Source organism: Elephas maximus, chromosome 6 (genome assembly GCF_024166365.1).
Source record: "Elephas maximus indicus isolate mEleMax1 chromosome 6, mEleMax1 primary haplotype, whole genome shotgun sequence".
NCBI classification, from domain to species: domain Eukaryota; kingdom Metazoa; phylum Chordata; class Mammalia; order Proboscidea; family Elephantidae; genus Elephas; species Elephas maximus.
The window spans coordinates 96067074-96093193 of NC_064824.1; the positions used below are offsets into that span (position 1 = coordinate 96067074).

Genomic DNA, 26120 nt, shown 5'->3' on the forward strand with positions numbered 1-26120 from the left:
TGTAAACCTTACTTGAAAAAACAGTGTCTTAATCATCTAGTGATGCTGTAACAGAAATACCACAAGAGGATGGCTTTAACGAAGAGAAATTTATTTCCTCACAGTAAAATAGGCTAAATGTCCAAATTCAGGGTGTCAGCTCCAGGGGAAGGCTTTCTCTGTCAGCCTTCTCATCAATCTTCCCCCGGACTAGGAGCTTCTCTGCGCAGGAACCCTGGGTCCAAAGGATGTGCTCTGCTCCTAGTGCCACTTTCTTGGTGGTTTGAAGTCCCCCACTCTCTGCTTGCTTCCGTTTCCTTTTTATCTCTTGAGAGATAAAAGGTGGTGCAGGCCACACCCCAGGGAAACTCCCTTTACATTGGATCAGGAATGTGACCTGGGTAAGGGTGTTACAATCCCTCTGCAATCCTCTTTAACATAAAATTACAATCACAAAATGGAGGACAACCACACAATACTGGAAATCATGGCCCAGGCAAATTGATACACACATTTTTTGGGGGGACATAATTCAATCCATGACAAATGGATAAGATGAAGGAAAAAAAAAACTTAAGCACGAGTATGAAGTGTTTCCCAAAGATGCATGGTGTTGATCGTTTTAATATTTATTTAAAATTTTTGATTCTTTAAGCTAAATACGTAAGGAATAGCTATTATTGGCACTTCTTGTGTGTGTGTGTGCGCGCGCGTACATACGTGTGTGTGTGTCTTGTACTGTAGTCCTCAGATGTTTTGTGATTTTTGCCTTCAGTTTTCTCCCAAGAGTTTCAACTAAGATGGTTGTAATGTCTAGGGGGTGGATAGTGGGCCAACCCAGGTCCTAGCTCATGCTATGGTTTGAGAAGGTAGTTTATAATTTGACTGTTTGCAGTGCATGAAAATGTATATCCTCCTGATACGCTTGGTGCTGGAAAGTACAGGCTTTCCCTCTTTGCCCTCTAGAATACAGTGTTTTTTTTTTCTTTTTTTTTAAATAAATTTTATTAAGCTTCAAGTGAACGTTTACAAATCCAATCAGTCTGTCACATATAAGTTTACATACATCTCACTCCCTACTCCCACTTGCTCTCCCCCTCTTGAGTCAGCCCTTTCAGTCTCTCCTTTCTTGACAATTTTGCCTGCTTCCCTCTCTCTCTATCCTCCCATCCCCCCTCCAGACAAGAGTTGCCAACACAGTCTCAAGTGTCCACCTGATATCATTAGCTCACTCTTCATCAGCATCTCTCTCCCACCCGCTGACCAGTCCCTTTCATTTCTGATGAGTTGTCTTCGGGGATGGTTCCTGTCCTGTGTCAACTGAAGGTCTGGGGAGCATGGCCGCCGGGATTCCTCTAGTCTCAGTCAGACCATTAAGTTTGGTCTTTTTATGAGAATTTGGGGTCTGTATCCCACTGATCTCCTGTTCCCTCAGGGGTCCTCTGCTGTGCTCCCTGCCAGGGCAGTCATCGATTGTGGCCGGGCACCAACTAGTTCTTCTGGTCTCAGGATGATGTAGATCTCTGGTTCATGTGGCCCTTTCTGTCTCTTGGGCTCTTAGTTGTCGTGTGGCCTTGGTGTTCTTCATTTTCCTTTGCTCCAGGTGGGTTGAGACCAATTGATGCATCTTAGATGGCCGCTTGTTAGCATTTAAGACCTCAGACGCCACATTTCAAAGTGGGATGCAGAATGATTTCATAATAGAATTATTTTGCCAATTGACTTAGAAGTCCCTGCAAACCATGTTCCCCAGACCCCCGCACTTGCTCCCCTGACCTTTGAAGCATTCATTTTATCCCAGAAACTTCTTTGCTTTTGGTCCAGTCCAATTGAGCTGACCTTCCATGTATTGAGTGTTGTCTTTCCCTTCACCTAAAGCAGTTCTTATCTACTGATTAATCAATAAAAAACCCTCTCCCACCCTCCCTCCCTCCCCGCCTCGTAACCACAAAAGTATGTGTTCTTCTCAGGTTTACTATTTCTCAAGATCTTATAATAGTGGTCTTATACAATATTTGTCCTTTTGCCTCTGACTAATTTCGCTCAGCATAATGCCTTCCAGGTTCCTCCATGTCATGAAATGTTTCAGAGATTCGTCACTGTTCTTTATCGATGCATAGTATTCCATTGTGTGAATATACCACAATTTATTTACCCATTCATCCGTTGATGGACACCTTGGTTGCTTCCAACTTTTTGCTATTGTAAACAGAGCTGCAATAAACATGGGTGTGCATATATCTGTTTGTATGAAGGCTCTTGTATCTCTAGGGTATATTCCTATAAGTGGGATTTCTGGGTTGTATGGTAGTTCTATTTCTAACTGTTTAAGATAACGCCAGATAGATTTCCAAAGTGGTTGTACCATTTTACATTCCCACCAGCAGTGTATGAGAGTTCCAATCTCTCCGCAGCCTCTCCAACATTTATTATTTTGTGTTTTTTGGATTAATGCCAGCCTTGTTGGTGTGAGATGGAATCTCATCGTAGTTTTAATTTGCATTTCTCTAATGGCTAATGATCGAGAGCATTTTCTCATGTATCTGTTGGCTGCCGGAATATCTTCTTTAGAGAAATGTGTGTTCATATCCTTTGCCCACTTCTTGATTGGGTTGTTTGTCTTTTTGTGGTTGAGTTTTGACAGAATCATGTAGATTTCAGAGATCAGGCGCTGGTCGGAGATGTCATAGCTGAAAATTCTTTCCCAATCTGTAGGTGGTCTTTTTACTCTTTTGGTGAAGTCTTTAGATGAGCATAGGTGTTTGATTTTTAGGAGCTCCCAGTTATCGGGTTTCTCTTCATCATTTTTGGTAATGTTTTGTATTCTGTTTATACCTTGTATTAGGGCTCCTAGGGTTGTCCCAATTTTTTCTTCCATGATCTTTATCGTTTTAGTCTTTATGTTTAGGTCTTTGATCCACTTGGAGTTAGTTTTTGTGCATGGTGTGAGGTATGGGTCCTGTTTCATTTTTTTGCAAATGGATATCCAGTTATGCCAGCACCATTTGTTAAAAAGGCTATCTTTTCCCCAGTTAATTGACACTGGTCCTTTGTCAAATATCAGCTGCTCATACGTGGATGGATCTATGTCTGGGTTCTCAATTCTGTTCCATTGGTCTATGTGTCTGTTGTTGTACCAATACCAGGCTGTTTTGACTACTGTGGCTGTATAATAGGTTCTGAAGTCAGGTAAGGTGAGGCCTCCCACTTTCTTCTTCTTTTTCAGTAGTGCTTTGCTTATCCGGGGCTTCTTTCCCTTCCATATGAAATTGGTGATTTGTTTCTCTATCCCCTTAAAATATGACATTGGAATTTGGATCGGAAGTGCATTAAATGTATAGATGGCTTTTGGTACAATAGACATTTTTACTATGTTAAGTCTTCCTATCCATGAGCAAGGTATGTTTTTCCACTTAAGTATGTCCTTTTGAATTTCTTGTAGTAGAGCTTTGTAGTTTTCTTTGTATAGGTCTTTTACATCCTTGGTAAGATTTATTCCTAAGTATCTTATCTTCTTGGGGGCTACTGTGAATGGTATTGATTTGGTTATTTCCTCTTCGGTGTTCTTTTTGGTGATGTAGAGGAATCCAAGTGATTTTTGTATGTTTATTTTATAACCTGAGACTCTGCCAAACTCTTCTATTAGTTTCAGTAGTTTTCTGGAGGATTCCTTAGGGTTTTCTGTGTATATAATCATGTCATCTGCAAATAGTGATAACTTTATTCTTCCTTGCCAATCCGGATACCCTTTATTTCTTTGTCTAGCCCAATTGCCCTGGCTAAGACTTCCAACAGGATGTTGAATAAGAGCGGTGATAAAGGGCATCCTTGTCTGGTTCCCGTTCTCAAGGGAAATGCTTTCAGGTTCTCTCCATTTAGAGTGATATTGGCTGTTGGCTTTGCATAGATGCCCTTTATTATGTTGAGGAATTTTCCTTCAATTCCTATTTTGGTAAGAGTTTTTATCATGAATGGGTGTTGGACTTTGTCAAATGCCTTTTCTGCATCAATTGATAAGATCATGTGGTTTTTCTCTTTTGTTTTATTTATGTGATGGATTACATTAATGGTTTTTCTGATATTAAACCAGCCTTGCATACCTGGTATAAATCCCACTTGATCAGGGTGAATTATTTTTTTGATGTGTTGTTGGATTCTATTGGCTAGAATTTTGTTGAGGATTTTTGCATCAATGTTCATGACGGATATAGGTCTATAATTTTCTTTTTTTGTAATGTCTTTACCTGGTTTTAGTATCAGGGAGATGGTAGCTTCATAGAATGAGTTGGGTAGTATTCCGTCCTTTTCTATGCTTTGAAATACCTTCAGTAGTAGTGGTGTTAACTCTTCTCTGAAAGTTTGGTAGAACTCTGCAGTGAAGCCGTCCGGGCCAGGGCTTTTTTTTGTTGGGAGTTTTTTGATTACCGTTTCAATCTCTTTTTTTGTTATGGGTCTATTTAGTTGTTCTACTTCTGAATGTGTTAGTTTAGGTAGGTAGTGTTTTTCCAGGAATTCATCCATTTCTTCTAGGTTTTCAAATTTGTTAGAGTACAATTTTTCGTAATAATCTGAAATGATTCTTTTAATTTCATTTGGTTCTGTTGTGATGTGGTCCTTCTCATTTCTTATTCGGGTTATTTGTTTCCTTTCCTGTATTTCTTTAGTCAGTCTAGCCAATGGTTTATCAATTTTGTTAATTTTTTCAGAGAACCAGCTTTTGGCTTTGTTAATTCTTTCGATTGTTTTTCTGTTCTCTAATTCATTTAGTTCAGCTCTAATTTTTATTATTTGTTTTCTTCTGGTGCCTGATGAATTCTTTTGTTGCTCACTTTCTATTTGTTCAAGTTGTAGGGACAGTTCTCTGATTTTGGCTCTTTCTTCTTTTTGTATGTGTGCATTAATTGATATAAATTGGCCTCTGAGCACTGCTTTTGCTGTGTCCCAGAGGTTTTGATAGGAAGTATTTTCATTCTCGTTGCATTCTATGAATTTCCTTATTCCCTCCTTGATGTCTTCTATAACCCAGTCTTTTTTCAGGAGGGTATTGTTCATTTTCCAAGTATTTGATTTCTTTTCCCTCGTTTTTCTGTTATTGATCTCTAGTTTTATTGCCTTGTGGTCTGAGAAGATGCTTTGTAATATTTCGATGTTTTGGACTCTGCAAAGGTTTGTTTTATGACCTAATATGTGGTCTATTCTAGAGAATGTTCCATGTGCGCTAGAAAAAAAAGTATATTTTGCAGCAGTTGGGTGGAGAGTTCTGTATAAGTCAATGAGGTCAAGTTGGTTGATTGTTGTAATTAGATCTTCCGTGTCTCTGTTGAGCTTCTTACTGGATGTCCTGTCCTTCTCCGAAAGTGGTGTGTTGAAGTCTCCTACTATAATTGTGGAGGTATCTATCTCGCTTTTCAATTCTGTTAAAATTTGATTTATGTATCTTGCAGCCCTGTCATTGGGTGCGTAAACATTTAATATGGTTATGTCTTCCTGATCAATTGTCCCTTTTATCATTATATAGTGTCCTTCTTTATCCTTTGTGGTGGATTTAAGTCTAAAGTCTATTTTGTCAGAAATTAATATTGCTACTCCTCTTCTTTTTTGCTTATTGTTTGCTTGATATACTTTTTTCCATCCTTTGAGTTTTAGTTTGTTTGTGTCTCTAAGTCTAAGGTGTGTCTCTTGTAGGCAGCATATAGATGGATCGTGTTTCTTTATCCAGTCTGTGACTCTCTGTCTCTTTATTGGTGCATTTAGTCCATTTACATTCAGGGTAATTATAGATAAATAAGTTTTTAGTGCTGTCATTTTGATGCCTTTTTATGTGTGTTGTTGACAATTTCATTTTTCCACATACTTTTTTGTGCTGAGGTGTTTTTCTTAGTAAATTGTGAGATCCTCATTTTCATAGTGCTTGACTTTATGTTAGTTGAGTCGTTACGTTTTTCTTGGTTTTTATCTTGAGTTATAGAGTTGTTATACCTTTTTGTGGTTACTTTATTATTTACCCCTATTTTTCTAAGTAAAAACCTAACTTGTATTGTTCTATATCGCCTTGTATCACTCTCCATATGGCAGTTCAATGCCTCCTGTATTTAGTCCCTCTTTTTGATTATTGTGATCTTTTACCTATTGACTTCCATAATTCCCTGTTATGTGTATTTTTTTTTTAATTAATCTTAATTTGTTTGTTTTTGTGATTTCCCTATTTGAGTTGATATCAGGACGATCTGTTTTGTGACCTTGTGTTGTGCTGATATCTGATATTATTGGTTCTCTGACCAAACAATATCCTTTAGTATTTCTTGTAGCTTTGGTTTGGTTTTTGCAAATTCTCTAAACTTGTGTTTGTCTGTAAATATCTTAATTTCACCTTCATATTTCAGAGAGAGTTTTGCTGGATATATGATCCTTGGCTGGCAGTTTTTCTCCTTCAGTGTTCTGTATATGTCGTCCCATTCCCTTCTTGCCTGCATGGTTTCTGCTGAGTAGTCAGAACATATTCTTATTGATTCTCCCTTGAAGGAAACCTTTCTTTTCTCCCTGGCAGCTTTTAAAATTTTCTGTTTATCTTTGGTTTTGGTGAGTTTGATGATAATATGTCTTGGTGTTTTTCTTTTTGTATCAATCTTAAATGGGGTTCCATGAGCATCTTGGATAGCTATCCTTTCGTCTTTCATGATGTCAGGGAAGTTTTCTGTCAGGAGTTCTTCAACTATTTTCTCTGTGTTTTCTGTCCCCCCTCCCTGTTCTGGGACTCCAATCACCCGCAGGTTATCCTTCTTGATAGAGTCCCACATAATTCTTAGGGTTTCTTCATTTTTTTAAATTCTTTTATCTGATTTTTTTTCAGCTATGTTGGTGTTGATTCCCTGGTCCTCCAGATGTCCCAGTCTGCATTCTAATTGCTCGAGTCTGCTCCTCTGACTTCCTAGTGTGTTGTCTAATTCTGTTATTTTATTGTTAATCTTTTGGATTTCTACATGTTGTCTCTCTATGGATTCTTGCAACTTATTAATTTTTCCAGTATGTTCTTGAATAATCTTTTTGAGTTCTTCAACAGTTTTATCAGTGTGTTCCTTGGCTTTTTCTGCAGATATCCTAATTTCATTTGTGATATCATTAAGCATTCTGTAAATTAGTTTTTTATATTCTGTATCTGATAATTCCAAGATTGTATCTTCATTTGGGAAAGATTTTGATTCTTTTGTTTGGGGGGTTGGAGAAGCTATCACGGTCTGCTTCTTTAAGTGGTTTGATATGGATTGTTGTCTCCGAGCCATCACTGGGAAACTAGTTTTTCCAGAAAATCCACTAAAAAAAAACTGCAGTCAGATCCCTATCAGAGTTCTCCCTCTGGCTCAGGCTATTCAGATGTTAATGAAGCCGCCTGGGGAGGGTGGGGGAGGGAACAGAGAGATAGGAGAGTAGCACCTCAGAATATAGCCAGAGTTGCTTGTCTTGCTTGGAATGACTATTATATCTGAGATTCCCGCGGGCGCGTCGCCTATGTGTGCTGGCTGTGTGGAGATTGCCCCCGGGGGCTCTGGCCCGCTGGAGTCACGGTCAGATCCTCCGCTTCCAGCCCCACGCCAAGCGTCAAGGCTCCCCTACTGGGACGGTGCACTCTCGAGTCCAAAATCAGTCGCTGCCTCCCGGGGACTTCTCGTCCCTCTAGCCACGTGGCCGTGCCGCCCCCGAGAACTAGTTGGGCCTCCTCCCGGGGTTAGTTCAGATGGGTGGAGTAGCTCCCCGTGCTTGTGCCGTGACCGAGTGTCCCGGCTGGGACGCTGTTCTCCCCGCTCCACTACCAGCCGCTGCCTCCCGGGGACTTCTCCTACCGGCTGCGTCCCACGCCGCCCGCGCGACCTGGCTGGGCCCCTTCCCGGGGTTAGTTCAGGGGGGTGGAGCAACTCTCCGTGTTTATGGCGTACCTGTGTCCAGTCCAAATCCCTGCGGGACGGTTCCCCGGCTCGGGTGCTGTTCTTTCTGCTCCAAGATCAGTCACTGCCTCCCCGGGACTTCTCCTACCGGCTGCGTCCCACGCCGCCCGTGGAACCGGCTGGTCCCCCTCCCGGGGTTAGTTCGGGGGGGTGGAGCAGGTCTCTGTGCTTGTGCCGTACCTGACTGGTACGCTGGCTCCAGGCTCTGGAAACAATCGCTGCTTCCCCGTATTAGTTCGTTCTCCGTCTTTAAATCTGTGTTTGTTGTTCAGGGTTCGTAGATTGTTATGTATGTGATCGATTCACTTGTTTTTCCGTGTCTTTGTTGTAAGAGGGATCCGAGGTAGCGTCTGCCTAGTCTGCCATCTTGGCTCCGCCACTGAATACAGTGTTTTACACTTGTCTTCCTCTGAGTACAAGGGGATTTCAGTCTCTAATTTATAAGAAGTGTTAATGATAATTAAATGAGGAAATGGTTAGCAAGAAGATAGAAGTATTGGAATATTTTTGCATATTAAGGATCGAAACCTAGGTGCCGTTGAGTTGATCCTGACTCATAGCGACCCTACAGGACAGAGTAGAACTGCCCCAATGGACTTTCAAGGCTGTAAGCAGACTGCCACATCTTTCTCCCATGGAGTGACTGGTGAGTTTGAACCACTGACCTTTCGGTTAGCAGCCAAATGCTTAACCACTGCTTTACTAGGGCTCCTATATTAAGGATACCAAAAAACCCACTGCTGTTGAGTCGATTACGACTCATAGCGACCCTATACAACAGAGTAGAACTGCCCCATAGAGTTTCCAAGGAGCACCTGGTGGATTTGAACTGCTGACCTCTTGGTTAGCCACTGTAGCACTTAACCACTACGCTACCAGGGTTTCCATATTAAGGATAATTGCCTAATTTTTTTAGTGCATGTTCTGGGTCTCTAAGCTAGAAGTAGACAGTGGCAGTAGGCTAAATCTCCTTCCAATTTATTTCTGAATCATACCATCTTTTCAAAGGGTCAGGTGTATATACTGACCAATAGCTGTGTTTTTTAATTCAAGTCTAATTGGTGCTTTAATTAAAAAAAATTCCTCATAGCCTGGCAATTGATTAAATGTTATCCTTAATATTCAGTGCAATTATAAATTTTCAGCTTTTTATACATGTTTCATTAATAGCTAGTGTACACTGGAGTTAAAATGCACATTTAACTTAAAGATGAACTTCAAATTATAATTTCCCTGGTTTCCAGCATCTCAATTAATCCTTATAAGAACAAATTTATTAGATACTTAATCTTAGTGCAAAAAAAAAAAAATAGAAAAACACTGTAGGAAAACTTCAGAATTTTCCACTGTTGGGTGGGTACCCTTTATCCTTAGAAGTCTGATGCTTATTGTAAAAGAATAACAGTTTGAATGCCCAGGTGCAAAAAGATTTTCCTTTTGTTCCTTCCTGTGGTCTAACAATGGGATAATTTTGATGTTATGTGGTTTTTGCTTTATTGACTTTAAAACTTAATTCTGTATAAGATGTGACTCTGCTGAACTAGGGAATGGTAGTTCTAATTACTGCCATATTAATCTAGTAGTCTCTATGTTGGTCTGCTTTACAATATATATTTGGTTTGACAGAGTATGACCGCCTATGGCTTTCAGTCAAGAGTAGTTTCTGGCAAGCAGTACTTTCATACTTACACTTGTGCTCTGTGCTCTGCCAGGAGGTCTCTATTTTATTGATTAGATTTATTGTTTCAAGATAGTTTTAACATTTGAAACTGTTACTGTGGAATACACTTAATTAGCATCCTTAAAATTATAATGAAAGTGAAAAATTACACTAGAGTTTGAAAAATTACTTACATTTATAAAAAATAACAGGCTCAAATTCTTCTGAAGAATACTTCCACCTTTTTATTTTAAAAGTCACCAAGGTTTTTTGTACATCAGGGAAATTTTGCATAGGCAGAATAAAGGCTAATGTTTTAAGTGTCATTCATTAATATTTTAATATTAGTCTAATACATTTTAGGAAAAGATTGTCTCCTAATGATACAACATTTGTGTATTAAGATTTTCATGTTATAGTAAGAATGTACTATAAACAAAATGGATAATTTTTGACAGATTAAAACTTAGATAGTAAAGCATTTCTATAGGATTGTATAGTTCTAAAAAACTAGAGAGATGATTTTTGAGTTTCTGTCCTTGAATGGGGCCCATCCTATTAAGAGCCACCAAATCACCTAAAGAAAAATGCTTAGTATAAATGTATAAAACACTCAACCTTAAAAAAAAAGAAAAGAAATATAATATTCTTATGTAACAGTCGGGCTGGGTTATCCTCTAGTTTTGACTTGGAAAATTCTCTTTTTTTCTAATTGCTCATAAAAGGAATTAGAAAAAAAAATTTTTTTTGTCCCTCTAGGTCAAAAGTATTTTATTTCATGTTTGCAGTGGAGTGGTGATGGCAGTGGATAGTTCTATGGAGTGAGGGGGGATGTGAGAGACTGAGGAGGATCTTTAAAGTAGACTGTTTTGTATTGAGTTCAAAACATGGGATGGGTCAGAAGCCTAAAATCTCAATGTGAAATAACTAATCTTCATTATATTGTTTTAGAATATGCCTACTTCCCTCACCAAAACCCTGTAAGCAAGATTCATATTACTATCACAACAGTCAATCAAGCCCATAGTTCTCTACTGGAGATACAGTCCATTTCCCTAAAGTGATGATGCAAGAATTTCACTAAGAAACTAAGTCATAAAGGAATAAGCAGAATTTCTCACCACAGAGTAGACAGTCAAAATATATTGAATATATGCAAGAATCTAACGAGATTATACTCTTTGGCCTGGATCTGATTTAGGAAGCATGAGCACGATCCCTAAAGTGGAAGAATAGATCATTAATTATTTTCACCTTTCCATAAATGTTACACGCCATTAACACAGATAATCAAAATTTGACCGTGTATGGTTTATAACTTCTAACACTAATTAATAAGAAATACAGTTAATTTAGAATTGTATTTCCTTCACACAAAACAATGTACTAGTTTTGTACTTCTGGTCACAAATATGATAATAAATATCTAAAGTTGTTATTTTTCAGAAGAGAAATTTTGAAAACTTGAAATAGGACTGAAGAAAAACAAAAATAAACCAAAATAAGTTTCTTACTTTAATTGGTTCAGGCTGCATCACAGGTGCAGGCATAGCAATGGCACTTGGAGCATAAACCTGGTGATACGTTGCTTGAACTCCATGATCAGAATAAGGCTATTCCAAAAAAAGAGAGCACAAGAGAGAAATCTATATTTCTTTTCATTTATTAATTCAAAACATTTATTCCACATTTACGGTATACTAGGAAATCTGCTACACAATGGAGAAAAACAGATGAAAAATACATTTCCTATCTTAATTTATAGTCTGATTAGGGAAATAGACCAATAGTCAAAATCAAAGTCCTGTGAGACACATACAGAGACACATGGGAGAAAGGAAAAGAACTACTTGATTTAGCTTAAGAAAGAGGGTGGTTGGGGAATGTTTCCTAGTAGAGTTCATGTTTGAGCTTGAAGAATTAAGAAGAGAAGGGAATAGTATGAGCAAGGCATAAAGGCAACAGAGGCAGGGGAAATAGTATGAGCAAAGGCACAGAAGCAAGTAAGAACACAAGATCTGCCCGGGTTGTTTGATATGGCTGGAAGGAAGATCATACGCTAAGGGACAGTTGAAAAATGAGGCAGTAGAGCAATAGGAAAGGGATGTATCATGTTAAAGTGATATGGGGTGTAAGAAACAAGTTCGATGTTTATGTAATTGTGTGTGAGGAGGTTGGAGGTGAGGGAAAGAGGTCTGGAGAACGGGTGAGAAGTCTGTAACATAAAATCTGAGGTATTTGTAGGACTTCCAGTAGAGTTGTCCTGTTGACTGCAAGGTAGATGGCTCTAGAGTACCAATGCCCAATAGAAATATAATGTAAGCCACATATGGAATTAAAAAATTTCTAGTAGCCACATTAAAAGAAGTAAAAAGAAACAGGTGAAACTGATTTTTATCAATATATTTTATGTAAACCAATATATTAAAAATATTATCATTTCAACACTGTGATGGTTAAGATTGTGTGTCAACTTGGCTGGGCCACAATTCTCAGTGTTAATATGTGAGCACTCCCATGACTTGAATCTGCTGCGAGTAGCCAATCAATTGAAAGGGATTTTCCTTGGGGGAAATATAAGCAGACGTTCTGGCTTTTTTGCCCACTCTGGATCCTGTGCTGCCTCCTCTTTGTCTGACCTCCAGCTTTTGGGACTTGAGCTATCAGTGTATCTGCAGATCTTGGAATTCATCAATCTTCAGAGCCTGAAAGCAGGAGCCTGGCTCTCCTACCTGCCAATCTTCTCCAGCCCCTGCGGCTATGTGAATTGAGAGAAACCTGTATCCTGATACATGGACTTGGGACGTTTCAGCCTCTACAATTGGGTGAACCATTTCCTTGATACAAATCTCCCTCTCTATATATATTTACAGGCTTTACTGGTTTTGGTTCTCTAGAGAACCTGGCCGAAGACATTTGGTATCGAGAGAGTGGGGTGCTGCTCTACCAGATACCTAAAATGTGGAAGCCGTTTTGAAACTGTGAATGGATAGAAAACTCAGAAGGAAGTGAGGAGAACTATTAACACTGAGAAGATGCAGATGGTGACAAACAGTGGCAAAGGACTGGCAGCAGCAGTGAACTGGCAGCAGCAGAACCAGGAGACCAGTGCCAGACAGTGCTGGAGCCGACCCACAGAGTGCCTGTGCACAGAAGGCTTCCTGGCGGAGTGGGGTGCCTCTGGGCACTTACTGGTGGAGCTAGGCTTACTGACCCATGGAGCGAGACAACTGAGTGCCTTCCAGCCAAAGTTTACTGGCGGACTGGGGTGCCTCCAGGTACTTACTGGTGGAGCTACAGAGCCTTGGAACACTTGCCTCAGGAGGGCAGATGCAGGCATGAGGCTCCAAGAGCCAAGAGGCCAAGAAACCAGGAAGCAGAAGCTGAAGAGGCAAGGAACACAAGAAACTGAGCTGCCTCAATCTCAAAAGGTATGGCCATGACCTCAGGAGTTTCAAGGGGTGGAGCCGTGGCCTCTGGTGTTTCTAAAGGTGGAGTCGGCACTCAGATTGACTAGGAGAATGATGTACCTAAAGTCAAGGGAGCAGAATTGCCGTCCCAGTGTGCCTGGAAGGTGGAGCTGAAGCCCAGGGCTGAGGAGCCTCCACTCAGAATCTGGAGAATGTGGCCAATATCTAGAGTCTAGAGGGCAGGGCCATTGTGTAAATTGTCTCAGAGAACAGATGATTGTTTTCAAAGCCTTGAGGGCTAATGAAATGTGTTCTGATGACTTCCTTTGTGCCTGTTATCCCTTCTTTTCCTCTAGTTTCTCCTGTTTGTAATGGAAATGTCTAGCTTGTGCCTGTTCTGCCATTGTACCTTTGGAAGCAGATAATTTATATTCTAGATTTCACATATGAAAAGGAATTTTTGGATTTTGGACTTGGAGTTAAGACTTTTGCTATAATATGATGGGATGAATATGTTTTGCATATTGCAAGAAGGTGATTTTTTGGAGGCCAAAGGGTGGAATGTCATGGATTGAATTATGTCCCCGCAAAAATGTGTGTATCAACTTGGTTAGGCCATAATTCCCAGTATTCTCTGGTTGTCCTCCATTTTGTGATTGTGATTTTATGTTAAAGAGGATTAGCGTGGATTGTAACATCACCCTTACCCAGGTCATGCCCCTGATTCAATGTAACGGGATTTTCCCTGGGGTGTGGCCTGCACCCCCTTTTATCTTGCAAGAGATAAAAGGAAATGGGAGCAAGCAGAGGTTGGGGACCTCATACCACCAAGTAAGCAGTACCAGGAGCAAAGTGCGTCCTTTGGACCTGAGGTTTCTGCACTGAGATACTCCTAGACCAAGGGAAGACTGATGACGACGATTTTCTTCCAGAGCCAACAGAGACAGAAAGCCTTCCCCTGGAACCGGCACCCTGAATTCAAACTTCTAGCCTACTGGACTGTGAGAGAATAAACTTCTCTTTGTTATTCTCTTTGTGGTATTTCTGTTATAGCAGCACTGGACGACTAAGACAAACATGTAATCAATATAAAAATTATTCAGATTTTTATATTTTGTTCATACCACGTCTTCAAAATCTTGTGTATATTTTGCACTTACAGCTAATCTCAATTTGGACTGGCACATTTCAAGTGCTCAATAGCCACATGTATTGGACAGTGCAGATCTAAAATTCAGGAGTGAGGTTGGGGCTAGAGATATGGGTATGGTTGATAACAACAGAGTGAGTATAACCCACTGCCATCGTATATAGGGTGAAAAAATAGAGAAATATGAAATCATAAGGAACAAAAGATTGGCTTACAAAGAAAAATAAATGGAGGTAAAATGATTGCCAGAAGAGACCAATATCACGGAAACCAAGGGCAGCAAGAGTTTCGAAGAGGATGATCAATACCAATGTCTCTGAGAAGTCAAGTAAGATGAAAAGAAGGGAAAGTATTTGGCAATTAGGAAGCCACTGAGAATATTTATCAAAGGCAGTTTCAGCAGAGAGGTAATAAAGCAGACTTCAGCAGAAGAAGGGTGAATGGGTATTGAGGAGGTAGTGAATGTAGATTGCTGTCTGCTGTCTAGTTGATTCCGACTCATAGAAACCCTATATGACATAGAAAAACTGCCCCATAGGGTTTTCCAGGCTATAAGTCTTTACAGGAGCAGATCTCCAGGTATTTTCTCTCATGGAGCCACTGGAGGGTTTGAAGAACTGACCTTCCTAGGAGCCAAATGCTTAACTGTTGCGCCACCAGGGCTCCTGAACATAGACTACTTTTTCAAAAAGCTTGACTTTGAAAGGTAGTAGAGAATTAGAGCATTGGTGGGAGTTGTGTCAAAGAATAATAATTGTCTCCTATAAGGTGCTACTATTCATAAGGTTTTCATTGGCTAATTCTTTTCAGAAGTAGACTGCTGGGTCCTTCTTCCTAGTCTGCCTTAGTCTGGAAGCTAAGCTGAAACCTTTCCTCCGTGGGTGACCCTGCTGGTATCTAAGTACCGGTGGCATGGCTTCCAGCATCACAGCAACAAGCAAGCCCTCACAATATGACAAACTGACAGACATGCATGTCAAGGATTTCATTTTACTTGGATCCACAATCAACACCCATGGAAGCAGCAGTCAAGGAATCAAAAGACACACTGCACTGGGCAAATCTGCTGCAAAGGACCTCTTTAAAGTGTTAAAGGCAAAGATGTCACCTTGAAGACTAAGGTGCGCCTGACCCAAGCCATGGTATTTTCAATCGCATCATATGCATGTGAAAGCTGGACAATGAATAAGGAAGACCGAAGAAGAATTGATGCCTTTGAATTGTGTTGGCGAAGAATGTTGAATATACCGTGGATTGCCAAAAGAACGAACAATTCTGTCTTGGAAGAAGTACAACCAGAATGCTTCTTAGAAGCAAAGATGGTGAGACTGTGTCTTACATACTTTGGACATGTTGTCAAGAGGGATCAGTTCCCTGGAGAAGGATATCATGCTTGGTAAAGTATGGGGTCAGTTGAAAAGTACTGTGTCAACGAGATGGATTGACACAGTGGCTGCAATAGTGGGCTCAGGCATAACAACGATTGTAAAGATGATGCAGGACTGGCAGTGTTTTGTTCTGTGGTACACTGGGTCACTATGAGTCGGAACCAACTCGATGGCACCTAACAAGAACAACAACAACACAAGGTGCTAGGAGTTACTGGGTGGCACAAATAGTTAAGTGCTTGACTACTAACTGAAAGGTTGGAGGTTCAAACCCACTCAGAGGCTCCTCAGAAGAAAGGCCTGGCAATCTACTTTTGAAAGGTTGTAGCCAATGAAAACCCCATGGAGTGCAGTTTTACTTTGCACATGGGTTGCCATGAGTCACAATTGACTCAACAGCGCTTGGGTATTTTTTGGTTTAAAGAGGGGAATGAACAATCAAGTAACCTAAGCATGGATATTGCCTCTTTCCATCCTCTCCCACCTCCATCAAGGAAAGAGCAAAAAGCTGAAGAAAAATATGAGGAAGTATCCCAGAAAATAGAGGAAAAGTTCAGATAAATATAATTCTTTATAATATTAAACAAAGTATAATAACATGAACTCTAAAAATGAACACAAAAAAGAGATTTTAAGACAACAGGAAGAAATGAAAAGCAAGGTGGCAGAGCTTGAGATAAAAAGCAAGAGAAAGATAAAACTATTACAGAAATGAAAGCCTCATTAGTTATAATGAAAAGTAGACTAAACACAACCAAAAATACACTCATAGTCATAGAAGACAGTCTTTGAAAAGCATATAAAACGACATTAAAAAGCATGCTGTCAAAGAAAAAATTACCTGAGAGATGATAAACATGAAAAACAAAAGCCATCTAACGTATGCATAACTGGCGTTCATGAAGAAGAAATCAAACTGGAATACTTAATTTTTTTCTAAAAGCATTAATAGAAAAAAAGAAAAAAGCCATCCCAAAATAAAGGAGACTCAAAATGAAAAAGAAAAACTGAGTCCCAGGAAGAATAAGGCAAACTGTGTCCCAGGAAAAATATTATACAGATTGATAAATACCAACACCTATCTGGTGAAATAATTTCAGGTAAAGGCAGACATTTCAGGCACTCAGGTAGAAAAAGCAAATTATGTACAATAGGGGCAAATTATGTATAATGGGGGCTTCAACTTTACAGCTATATTCAGTGCCAGAAATGTGTGGACTAGAAATGCTATGGGAAAAAAGTACGATGCAACTATTTTACAGTTAGCCTTATTTTCCTTCAGGTATACAGGCAACAAACACTCGTAAGCATATAAGAACTAGGGGACTGTAGCACTATAAGCCTTCTAGAGAAAAAGACTACTTGCAGATCCAGTCAACAAAGTGATAATGCGGAAGGGGAGGAGAAAGAATGGAGGAATTCTAGTTAAAGTACCGATGGTATATATTAAAATTCATTTAAATAAAACTTAAACTGAACAACTGTGGAAATTATTGTTCCAGAACAAAATTATGTTATAAATTTTCAGCAATATAGAATACAATAAATTAAAATTGAGAGGTGTGTACTAATTTCCTAATCTTTCACAACACTGGTTTAAAACATACCATGCATAATTCCTGGCATATAGATGGTTCAGGAATAAAAGTCAGACACTGAAGATGAGATTTACAGTTTGTATTTATAAAATAAATTTGATTTAAATTTTTGTAGGAAGAATAGAAAACACTTTTTTCCTTTTTGACTTATTACAAGCTTTTAATTGACAGAATGTTAGCAACAATATAGAATGACAGGTAAACCCAGAAGACAGTAAAGAATTTTGTATCTTGCTATTTAAAGGAGAGAGGGTCAGGGATTGGGCTAGTGACCAGTTGATTTGGGGAATGGTTTAGAACTAAAGTGAAGAAGTCTGAGGTGAAGCATCCTTATATATCGCAAAGGGGAAGATTTATCTGAATAACTCACATGTGAAGCAACGTCAAAAAGGGTTTTGAACAAATAAAAAAAGCAAAAAATAAACGTGAAGATGAGCTAGTGACAGAGCAATTTAAAGACTAGTACATACCTCTGGAACTGATGTTTCCATCAGAGATAGTGGAGGAGGAACACATCCACCATCTTGTGTAATTTCCACTGGCTGATAAATAACCTCAGAAGGTTGTAGGTATAAGAGTGGAGCAGAAGAAGCAGGTGACTAAAACACAAAACCATACTCTTAATTCAAATATGAGCTGTTATTTCTATTAAACCAAATAACTTACCCAACAGATATTTGTTTGTTTCATACTTTTTAAAAGTTCATTTCTCAGGGACAGCATAGGAGTATCCTAGTAACAGACTAGGAACTCAGGTGTTATAAATTCTAATTGTATATATGTCATTAAAGAACTTCAACATTGGTAAATACTAAAAGTTCCTAGTGCCTCAGAACCTCATATATAAATTCAGAAAATAACTCCAGAAACATTAACATCACCATTAAAAGGTGTAAACTAGCACACATTTGTGCACTCAGCTTTAATTGTGACTTCCTATGGAAATGAGATAATGTCATTAAACAATAATTTATGATGGTATATTATTTGTTATCAATAGTTGGGAAATGGAATAGGTACACAAGTCAAACTGAAGCAAAATATAAAGTGAGCCTAGAAAAATACTAAATTTTTCAATAATACTAATAGTAAAAAAGTATGTTTTTTATGTTTATATAGTATTCATTTATAAAATGCTTTCATTTACATTTTAAGTGTTCTCATTTGATCTTCACAAAAATTATGCAAGCACACTTATAAAAGTATGGTATTGTTACTTCCATTTAATGAATGAGGAAACTGAGAAATATGATTAAATGAATTCCCAAGGTATTACAGTTAATAAATAGGAATGTCTCAAACCTAGTTCACCTGACTTTAAATTCATGTAGTCTTCAGAAACACAATGAAAAAAGGTATTTTAAATTAGATACTGAAAGTTAATATTTACCTGAGGAACACCCCACTGCCACTGTCCTGGTAGACATTGTGCAGGGGCCTAAAATGAAAAACACACACACACACCCAGATTAAAAATTAAGCGTTAAAACTGGATATCCACATGCAAAAGAATTAAGTTGGATCCCTATACCTCAAATCATATACAAAAATTAACTCGAGATGGATCAAACACCTATAAGAGTTAAAACTAAAAAACTCTTAGAAGAAAACAGGCATAAATCATTGTAAACTTGGATTAGGAAAAAAAATTTTTTTTTTTTCTTAATGTATAAGCCCCAAATTACAAGGAATAAAAGAAAAAAAATAAATTGGACTTATCAAAATCAAAAACTTCTGTGCTGCAAAGGACACTATCAAAGAAGCAAAATGACAATCCATAGAATGGGAGAAATTATTTGCAAATCATATATCCGATAAAGGACTTGTATCTGAATACATACAGAACTCTTACAACTCAAAAAAAAAAAAAAAAAGACAAATAATCAAATTAAAAAATGGACAAAGGTTCTGAACAGCTATTTCGCCAAAGAAGATATATGAATGGCCAATAAGCATATGAAAAGATGCTCAACATCAATAGCCATCAAAGAAATGCAAATCAAACCATAATGAGATACTACTTTATACCCACTAGAATGTCTATAATCAAAAAGACTGATAACAAGATAATAACAAGTATTGGCTAGGATGTGGAGGAATGAGAAACTTAAATATTGCTGGTTGGAATGTGAAACAGTGTAGCCATTTTGGTGAACAGTCTGACATTTCCTCAAAAGGGTACCAGAGTGTTACCATATGATCTAGCAATTCCACTAAGTATATACCTGAGAAGTGAAAACATATGTCCACACAAAAAACTTGAATACTAATATTCACAACAGCATTATTGATAATAGCCAAAAATTGGAAACCCATATTTCCATCAACTGATGAATTAATACAATGTGGTATATCTAAACAATAGATTATTCAGCCATAAAAAGTAATGAAATACTGATATATGCTATAACATGGATGAACCCTGAAAATATTGTGCTAAGTGAAAGAAGCCTGTCACAAAAGATCACATATTGTATGATTCCATTTATATGAAATGTCCAGAATAGGCAAATTTTAAATATAGAAAGTAGATTAGTGGTTGTCTAGGGATGGGGGTGGGAGGAAAAGGGGAATGATGGCTAATGAATGGGTAAGGGTTTTTTGTGGGAGGAAAGAGGTGATAAAAATGTTCTAAAATTGATTGCGGTATGATTACACAACTCAGTAAAAACCACTGAACTGTGCACTTTAAATAGGTGAATTGTTATGGTGTGTGAATTATATTTAAAAAGAAGAGGGTCATCTTTTTAAGGTACTTATTGTAAGATAATAATATAAAAAGATAGACTTTTTATTTCTTAAGTGAGTATACTTATCATTAGTTTTTTATTTTTAATAAAGTTTTTTTTTTATTATAAAAGTCAAAAGACAGAAAAAAAGGAATAAGAATACCCCATAGATCTACCTTCTAAACCAACTCATGGCTAATTTAGTGCTAACCACTTTAACGGCTAACTGATGATATCATGTGTTATAATGATGACCAAGATAATGTAAAGTATATGTCTGTGTAATATATCTTAAGAAAATATTTTAATATAAAACTTGAAAAAGATTATGTGGATTTGTTAGGTAAATAAAATCACTATGTACAAAGAAATAATATGGAGATAAATACTAATTAAACCATCTGTTACCTGCTTGACTAATATAAATGGATAAAACCATCAATCTTAGAATTTGTATAAAAGAAAGAGCAAAGGAAGATTCTTATTAAATGGCAATTTTAAGGGCAGAATGATAGTGAACATATAACTTGGAAAAAATATGTGAAGTGACATTTCTTATATTGTAAAATATTGATATGTTATTAACTGGACAAACTCTTTCCTCAGTATATCCAGGTAACACACCTCCAGTTTTGTAATATGTGTAAAGCAGAAAACCAAAGCCAATGTATAAAATTAAAACTTTATTAGGCACTTTTCAGAATACATCTGATTTATAAAGTGAACTATGAAAAACAAAAAACTCATAGCCATCCTGTATGTTTATCAAAACAGATGATCTGGCCTCAGTAGGGTACAAACAGCAACTTTATTCTTTCTCACCGCTGCCACCTAAAAGCACTCTGTTGAGCTGTTCTTCCTTGCCCCTGGATAAGAACTAGTACAGATCACTCTCTGAGTGTGGCAGATTCCAAATGCTGACTCTCTAGTTAGGGTACTTCGGTAGATTCTTTAGTGATCTCCCTGCTGGAAACTCCTTACTACAATTACAATTCTCCCTTAGCCTTTGATTCTAGAAGTCCATCTCACACAGATTCATTCTCTGTTGGGGTCACCTTAAAGTTTTTGGGAAGAGTCTCTTCTGTGAGGTTCACATCTTGCTCTGGGGAAACATGAAAGTTCAACTCATTCCTACTGTAGCCTTTCCTCTTTGGAGTTCTAAATTAGGCGGAGGCCAGGTCCAATTTCCAACATTCCTCAAATTCCATGGGACAGGTATCAAGCTCTCTCAGTCATTCTCCGAGATCCTGTTCACTTAGTTGAGGAGGAGGAGAAATGTCACAGCATTCTAACAACTGTCTTGTTAAAGAAGCCTCTCTACCAATCTCCCTCATCAGTCTCAGCCTCCCCTTATATGTGCTCAAGGTGGGCAATGAGCTAAATGTTCTGAAAGTGGTTTCACAGTTTTTTAGCTTGTCAATAAATGGTTTGGTACTTAATGTTCTCAGTCTTTATTTGTGGCCTCTGCTGAAATTCTGAGACACCTCAGGAAAAGTCATGCTACATTATATTTTAAATAAATATCATTTATATTGCTTTCATTTTTAGTAAGTAAAAGAAACACTAGTTTTTACTTAGCACAGCATTAGAATTTAAAAATAACTGATCTCTACAAAACCTAGTCTAATAGTAAAAAGAATTCCAGTAACCTTAATTTAATATTTCATATGGATCTATTTTAAAAGTTCAAAAAGAAATACAAAGAAACAGAAATAGGTGGCACAGTGGTTAAGAGCTCAGCTGCTAATCAACAGGCTGGCAGTTCAAAGCCACTAGCCAATCCGTGGAAACCCCTGGGGCAGTTCTTCTCTGTCCTATAGGGTCACTATGAGTCAGAATCAACTTGACATCAATGGGTTTGTTTTTTTGCCACTATTCCAGGGGCTATGAAAAAATGTGATTTTACCTCTGAATTTTACAGACCAGAGGTTGGCAAATTTTTTCTATAAAGGGTCAGTGAGTAAATATTTTAGGCTTCAGGCCATAAGATCTCTGTTGCAACTACTGAACTCATTATAGCACAAAATATTATATAAATTATAGCACAAAAGCAGCCACAGACAATATGTAAACAAACACGGTTATGTTCTAATAAAACTTTATTTACAAAAAACAGACTGTAGGTTGGATTTGGCCAGCAGGCCATAGTTTGCTCATTCCTGCTACAGACCAAAGTGGTCTGGCATTAAAGTTCATTTTCCCCCAATCTCCTACCAGAAATAATGAAGAGTGCTGGTTAACTAAAAGAGGCTGTCATAATATATAACAAACCGTAATATATTACTTATTTTAAAAAAGAAAAAATCTTTTTTTTTTTTTTTTATATTGACATTATATTAAATTAAAAAAAAAACAATAAGGAACTGATATAATCTTGACACTAACATTAAAAAATCACCCTGTGGTACAATACCTGTATCTTACTTTAGGAATTATTGCTATAGACTTTTTAGATGAAATGTTAGCCATTTGGTGAAAGGAAGCAAACAGTCCATTTTCTTGGATGGCATTGTCTAGCTCCCTCAGAAAAAAGGGAAAAAATTAAAAAAAGTGCTATTAAGGCTTAACTATCTCTTTTTAATTAGTAGATGGTTTGCATGAGAAAGAATAAAGTGAGTTAAAAAAACATAAAAAACAAAACAAAAACAAAAAACCTCCCTGAAAGTTTAAAATAGTATTTTAATATTAATTTAATGTTTACCTGATAATGATATGCAGGTTGCTGATAAACTGGCTGAGCTACCATCACAGGAGAACTAGATATAGAACGTGACTATAAGAGGAAAGAAAAATAGGAAAATTATTTCAGGCAAAAATTCCTTAAAATAACTCAGAGTAAAATTGATCTCAAATTGGTTTCCTAAGCCCAGTCAACATGCGGTTTATGATTAGAAATTTTATTTTTCTATCTCTTACTGATTTTATTAAAAATACTAAGGTCTGTTATTAAAATCATCACAGCATCCTACTTCTAAGGGGTCTCATTTCCATTCTCATGCTAAAACAACCACCAAAAAAGTTGCTTTTATGCTGAAATACAATTATCATCTCCAAAGATTATAAAAACTTTGTTCAAAGTGTTCTATGTTTTCTAAAAACATGGTTCTAAGAGAAAATTTAGAGGAAAATGGTTGCTGGACATAGGATGACAGCCTATTTTCAGAGTGGAGGGCAGCAGAAGATACTTAGTGTTTACAATAGCGTTTAGAACTGAATGAATAAAAATCACATCTGATTTTCCCACTATTTATGAATTTTTATCATCAACATCGTATTCCCTTCTTACACATTTAATTAAAGCAAACACATTATATATAGAAACATTTGTCAACTTCTGCTGTTTATTAATTTGACATTTAAATGAGTTACTCATCCCCTAAAGCTTATAATACATCTATGTCTGAAGAACCATGTAACACTTGATTATTCAAAGTAGTAAAGTAACACAAGTGACCTTTTATTATATTAACAGATTAAAAGAGAAAAAAAAATCTTAGCAGATGCAGAAAAAGCATTTTTTAAAAATTAATACTCTTTAATGATAAATCCTCTTGGCAAACAAAATACAAAATAACTTCCTTAATTAATTTAGGGCAGTAATTCTCAACCAGTGGTGATTTTTTTGCCCCCTTGGGAACATTTGGCAATGTTGAGACACACTTCTGGTTGTCACACCTGTGGGGAATGCACTGGCATCTAGTGGGCAGAAGCCAGGGACACTGCTAAACATCCTATAATGCACAGGACAGCCTCCCACCACAAAGAATCATCCAGCCCAAAAAGTAAATAGTGCCAAAATTGAGAAACCCTGATTATATTCAAAATCTACAGTATATATATATATATAAAGCTTAATAATGAATCACTGAACTTGTTACCTTTTTAAGAACAGTATCAAGATGCAAAGAAACTTTGTCATTGTGATAACCCAAGGGGAAAAGAAATGAAAAAAAAAAAAAAGAAACAGAAGTATATTGAATCATAAATGATTGTTTGAAAGAGAATTTGGAAGGTTGCTGATAAAGTATCAATATATAAATATCAACAGCATTAGGATACACCAGTCGCAACTGACTAGGAAATGTGATTTTAAAAAATACACCATTCATAAAAGCAACAAAAAATGTAGGTATCTAATAATAAATCAAAAAAAAGATGTGTCAAATTTTTTTTATAGAGAAGAAAGCTTTTTTGGATGGAAATAAAAGACCTAAATAAATGGGAGCGATACATCATCTTCATGGATGGGAAGATTCAATACTGTAAAGATATCCCAATGTCTCAAATTAATCTGCATACTTAATGAAATTCTAATAAAACTCTACAAGAGCTTTCCACAGAACTGAACAATCTTAATTACAAAATTTATACTTACGAGCAAAGTCTTAAGGATAGACAAGACACTCATACAGAAGGACAAAGTTGGTAGATTTGTCCTACCAGATTTTGAGATTTATTATAAAGCCAAAGTATTTAAAATAGAATTGGGCAGAATTAGCAAATATACCAATGGAGCAAAACAGAGAACCTAGGAAGAGACCTCCACACATGGAAACTTGGTATGTGACAGAATTCATTTTCAAACAGTAAGAAAAAGGAAGAATAAATGCTAGATATAAGATTTAAATGTGAAAAGCAGAAATACTTCAGCACTTTAAAAAATAAAATATAGGAGAATATCTATATTCTTGTAATGAAGAATTTTTTAAACAAGACGCTAAAAGCTGAAACCACAAAAGAAAACATTAACACATCTGTTAACATTAGAACAAAGAACTTGTGTATGACAAAAAAAAAATCATAAACAAAGTTAATGGACAAAATACAAACTGGAAGAAGAAATTTCTAACCACAAAATTCATATAACGAACTCAAGAAAAAGACCCCAGTAGAAAACGCACAAAGGATATGAACAGGTAGGTGACTGAAGAAGACACTCAAATGGCCAATAAGTATATGAAAATATGTTCAACCTTACCAGTGTTTATATTTAGGCAAATAAAAATTAAAACAGGATACCACTTCATAATAACATTGACAAAAATGTAAGCAGCTGATAATTTTAAGTGTTGGCAGGGATTATGGGAAAATTGGAGTTCATAAAAACTGATGGCAAGAGTGTAAACTGGTATATTTTGAAGAGCTATTTGACATCTAGCCAAAGATGAATGTGAAATTTTACTTCTAGACATATGTCCTGGAAACCTTGGTGGCATCGTGGTTAAGCACTACACCTGCTAACCAAAAGGTCGGCAGTTTGAATCCACCAGGTGCTCCTTGGCAACGCTATGGGGCAGTTCTACTCTGCCCTATAGGGTGGCTATCAGTCGGAATCGACTCAATGGCAACACGTTTAGGTTTTTTTTGATTTAGGCATATATCCTAGACCAAGGTACACTGGGTAGATCGTAAAAATTTCTAGGTGTATGTGGGCATGAATAACTTTAAGAATATCAATTTTCAGACCCTAAACTTGATATGTACTCCTTCCTGATTCGATGTGTCTGTGCGTTCTTTTTTTAAAATTTTTATTGTGCTTTAAGTGAGAGTTTACAAATCAAGTCAGTCTCATACAAAAATTTATATAAACCTTGCTATATACTCTCTTTGGAAACCCTGGTAGCATAGTGGCTAAGTGCTATGGCTGCTAACCAAGAAGTCGGCAGTTCAAATCCACCAGGCGCTCCTTGGAAACTCTATGGTGCAGTTCTACTCTGTTCTATAGGGTCGCTATGAGTCGGAATCAACTCGACGGCAGTGGGTATATACTCTTAATTGCTCTCCCTGTAATGAGACAACCCGCTCCTGCCCTCCACTATCTCTTTTCGTGTCCATTCCGCCAGCTTCTAACCCCCTCTGCCCTCTCATCTCCCCTCCGGATAGGAGATGCCAACATAGTCTCAAGTGTCCACTTGATCCAAGAAGCTCATTGTTCAACAGCATCTTCTTCTATTTCAGTGTCCAGTCCAATCCCTGTCTGAAGAGTTGGCTTTGGGAACGGTTCCTATCCTGGGCTAACAGAAGGTCTGAGGGCCGTGACCTCCGGGGTCTTTCTAGTCTCGGTCAGACCATTAAGTCTGGTCTTTTTATGAGAATTTGGGGTCTGCATCCCACTGCTCTCTTGCTCCCTCAAGGGTTCTCTGTTGAGTTCCCCGTCAGGGCAGTCATTGGTTGTAGCCAGGCACCATCTAGTTCTTCTGGTCTCAGGCTGATGTAGTCTCCGGTTCATGTGACTCTTTCTGTCTTTTGGGCTCATAATACCTTCT

General features: G+C 37.6%; 2 protein-coding genes across 3 annotated transcripts in view; one reads left to right on the forward strand and one right to left on the reverse strand.

The window, feature by feature from the left end:
- Positions 1 to 26120, forward strand: part of PLCL1 (phospholipase C like 1 (inactive)) — a 499112-nt gene that overhangs the window by 29560 nt on the left and 443432 nt on the right. The window lies entirely within an intron of this gene.
- Positions 1 to 26120, reverse strand: part of BOLL (boule homolog, RNA binding protein) — a 65670-nt gene that overhangs the window by 7124 nt on the left and 32426 nt on the right. Inside the window, 7 exon segments of the mRNA XM_049887610.1 lie at positions 11094 to 11192; positions 17596 to 17724; positions 18516 to 18563; positions 18858 to 18864; positions 22321 to 22345; positions 22348 to 22375; positions 22556 to 22627. Of these exon segments, the coding sequence (XP_049743567.1) occupies positions 11094 to 11192; positions 17596 to 17724; positions 18516 to 18563; positions 18858 to 18864; positions 22321 to 22345; positions 22348 to 22375; positions 22556 to 22627 (408 nt within the window).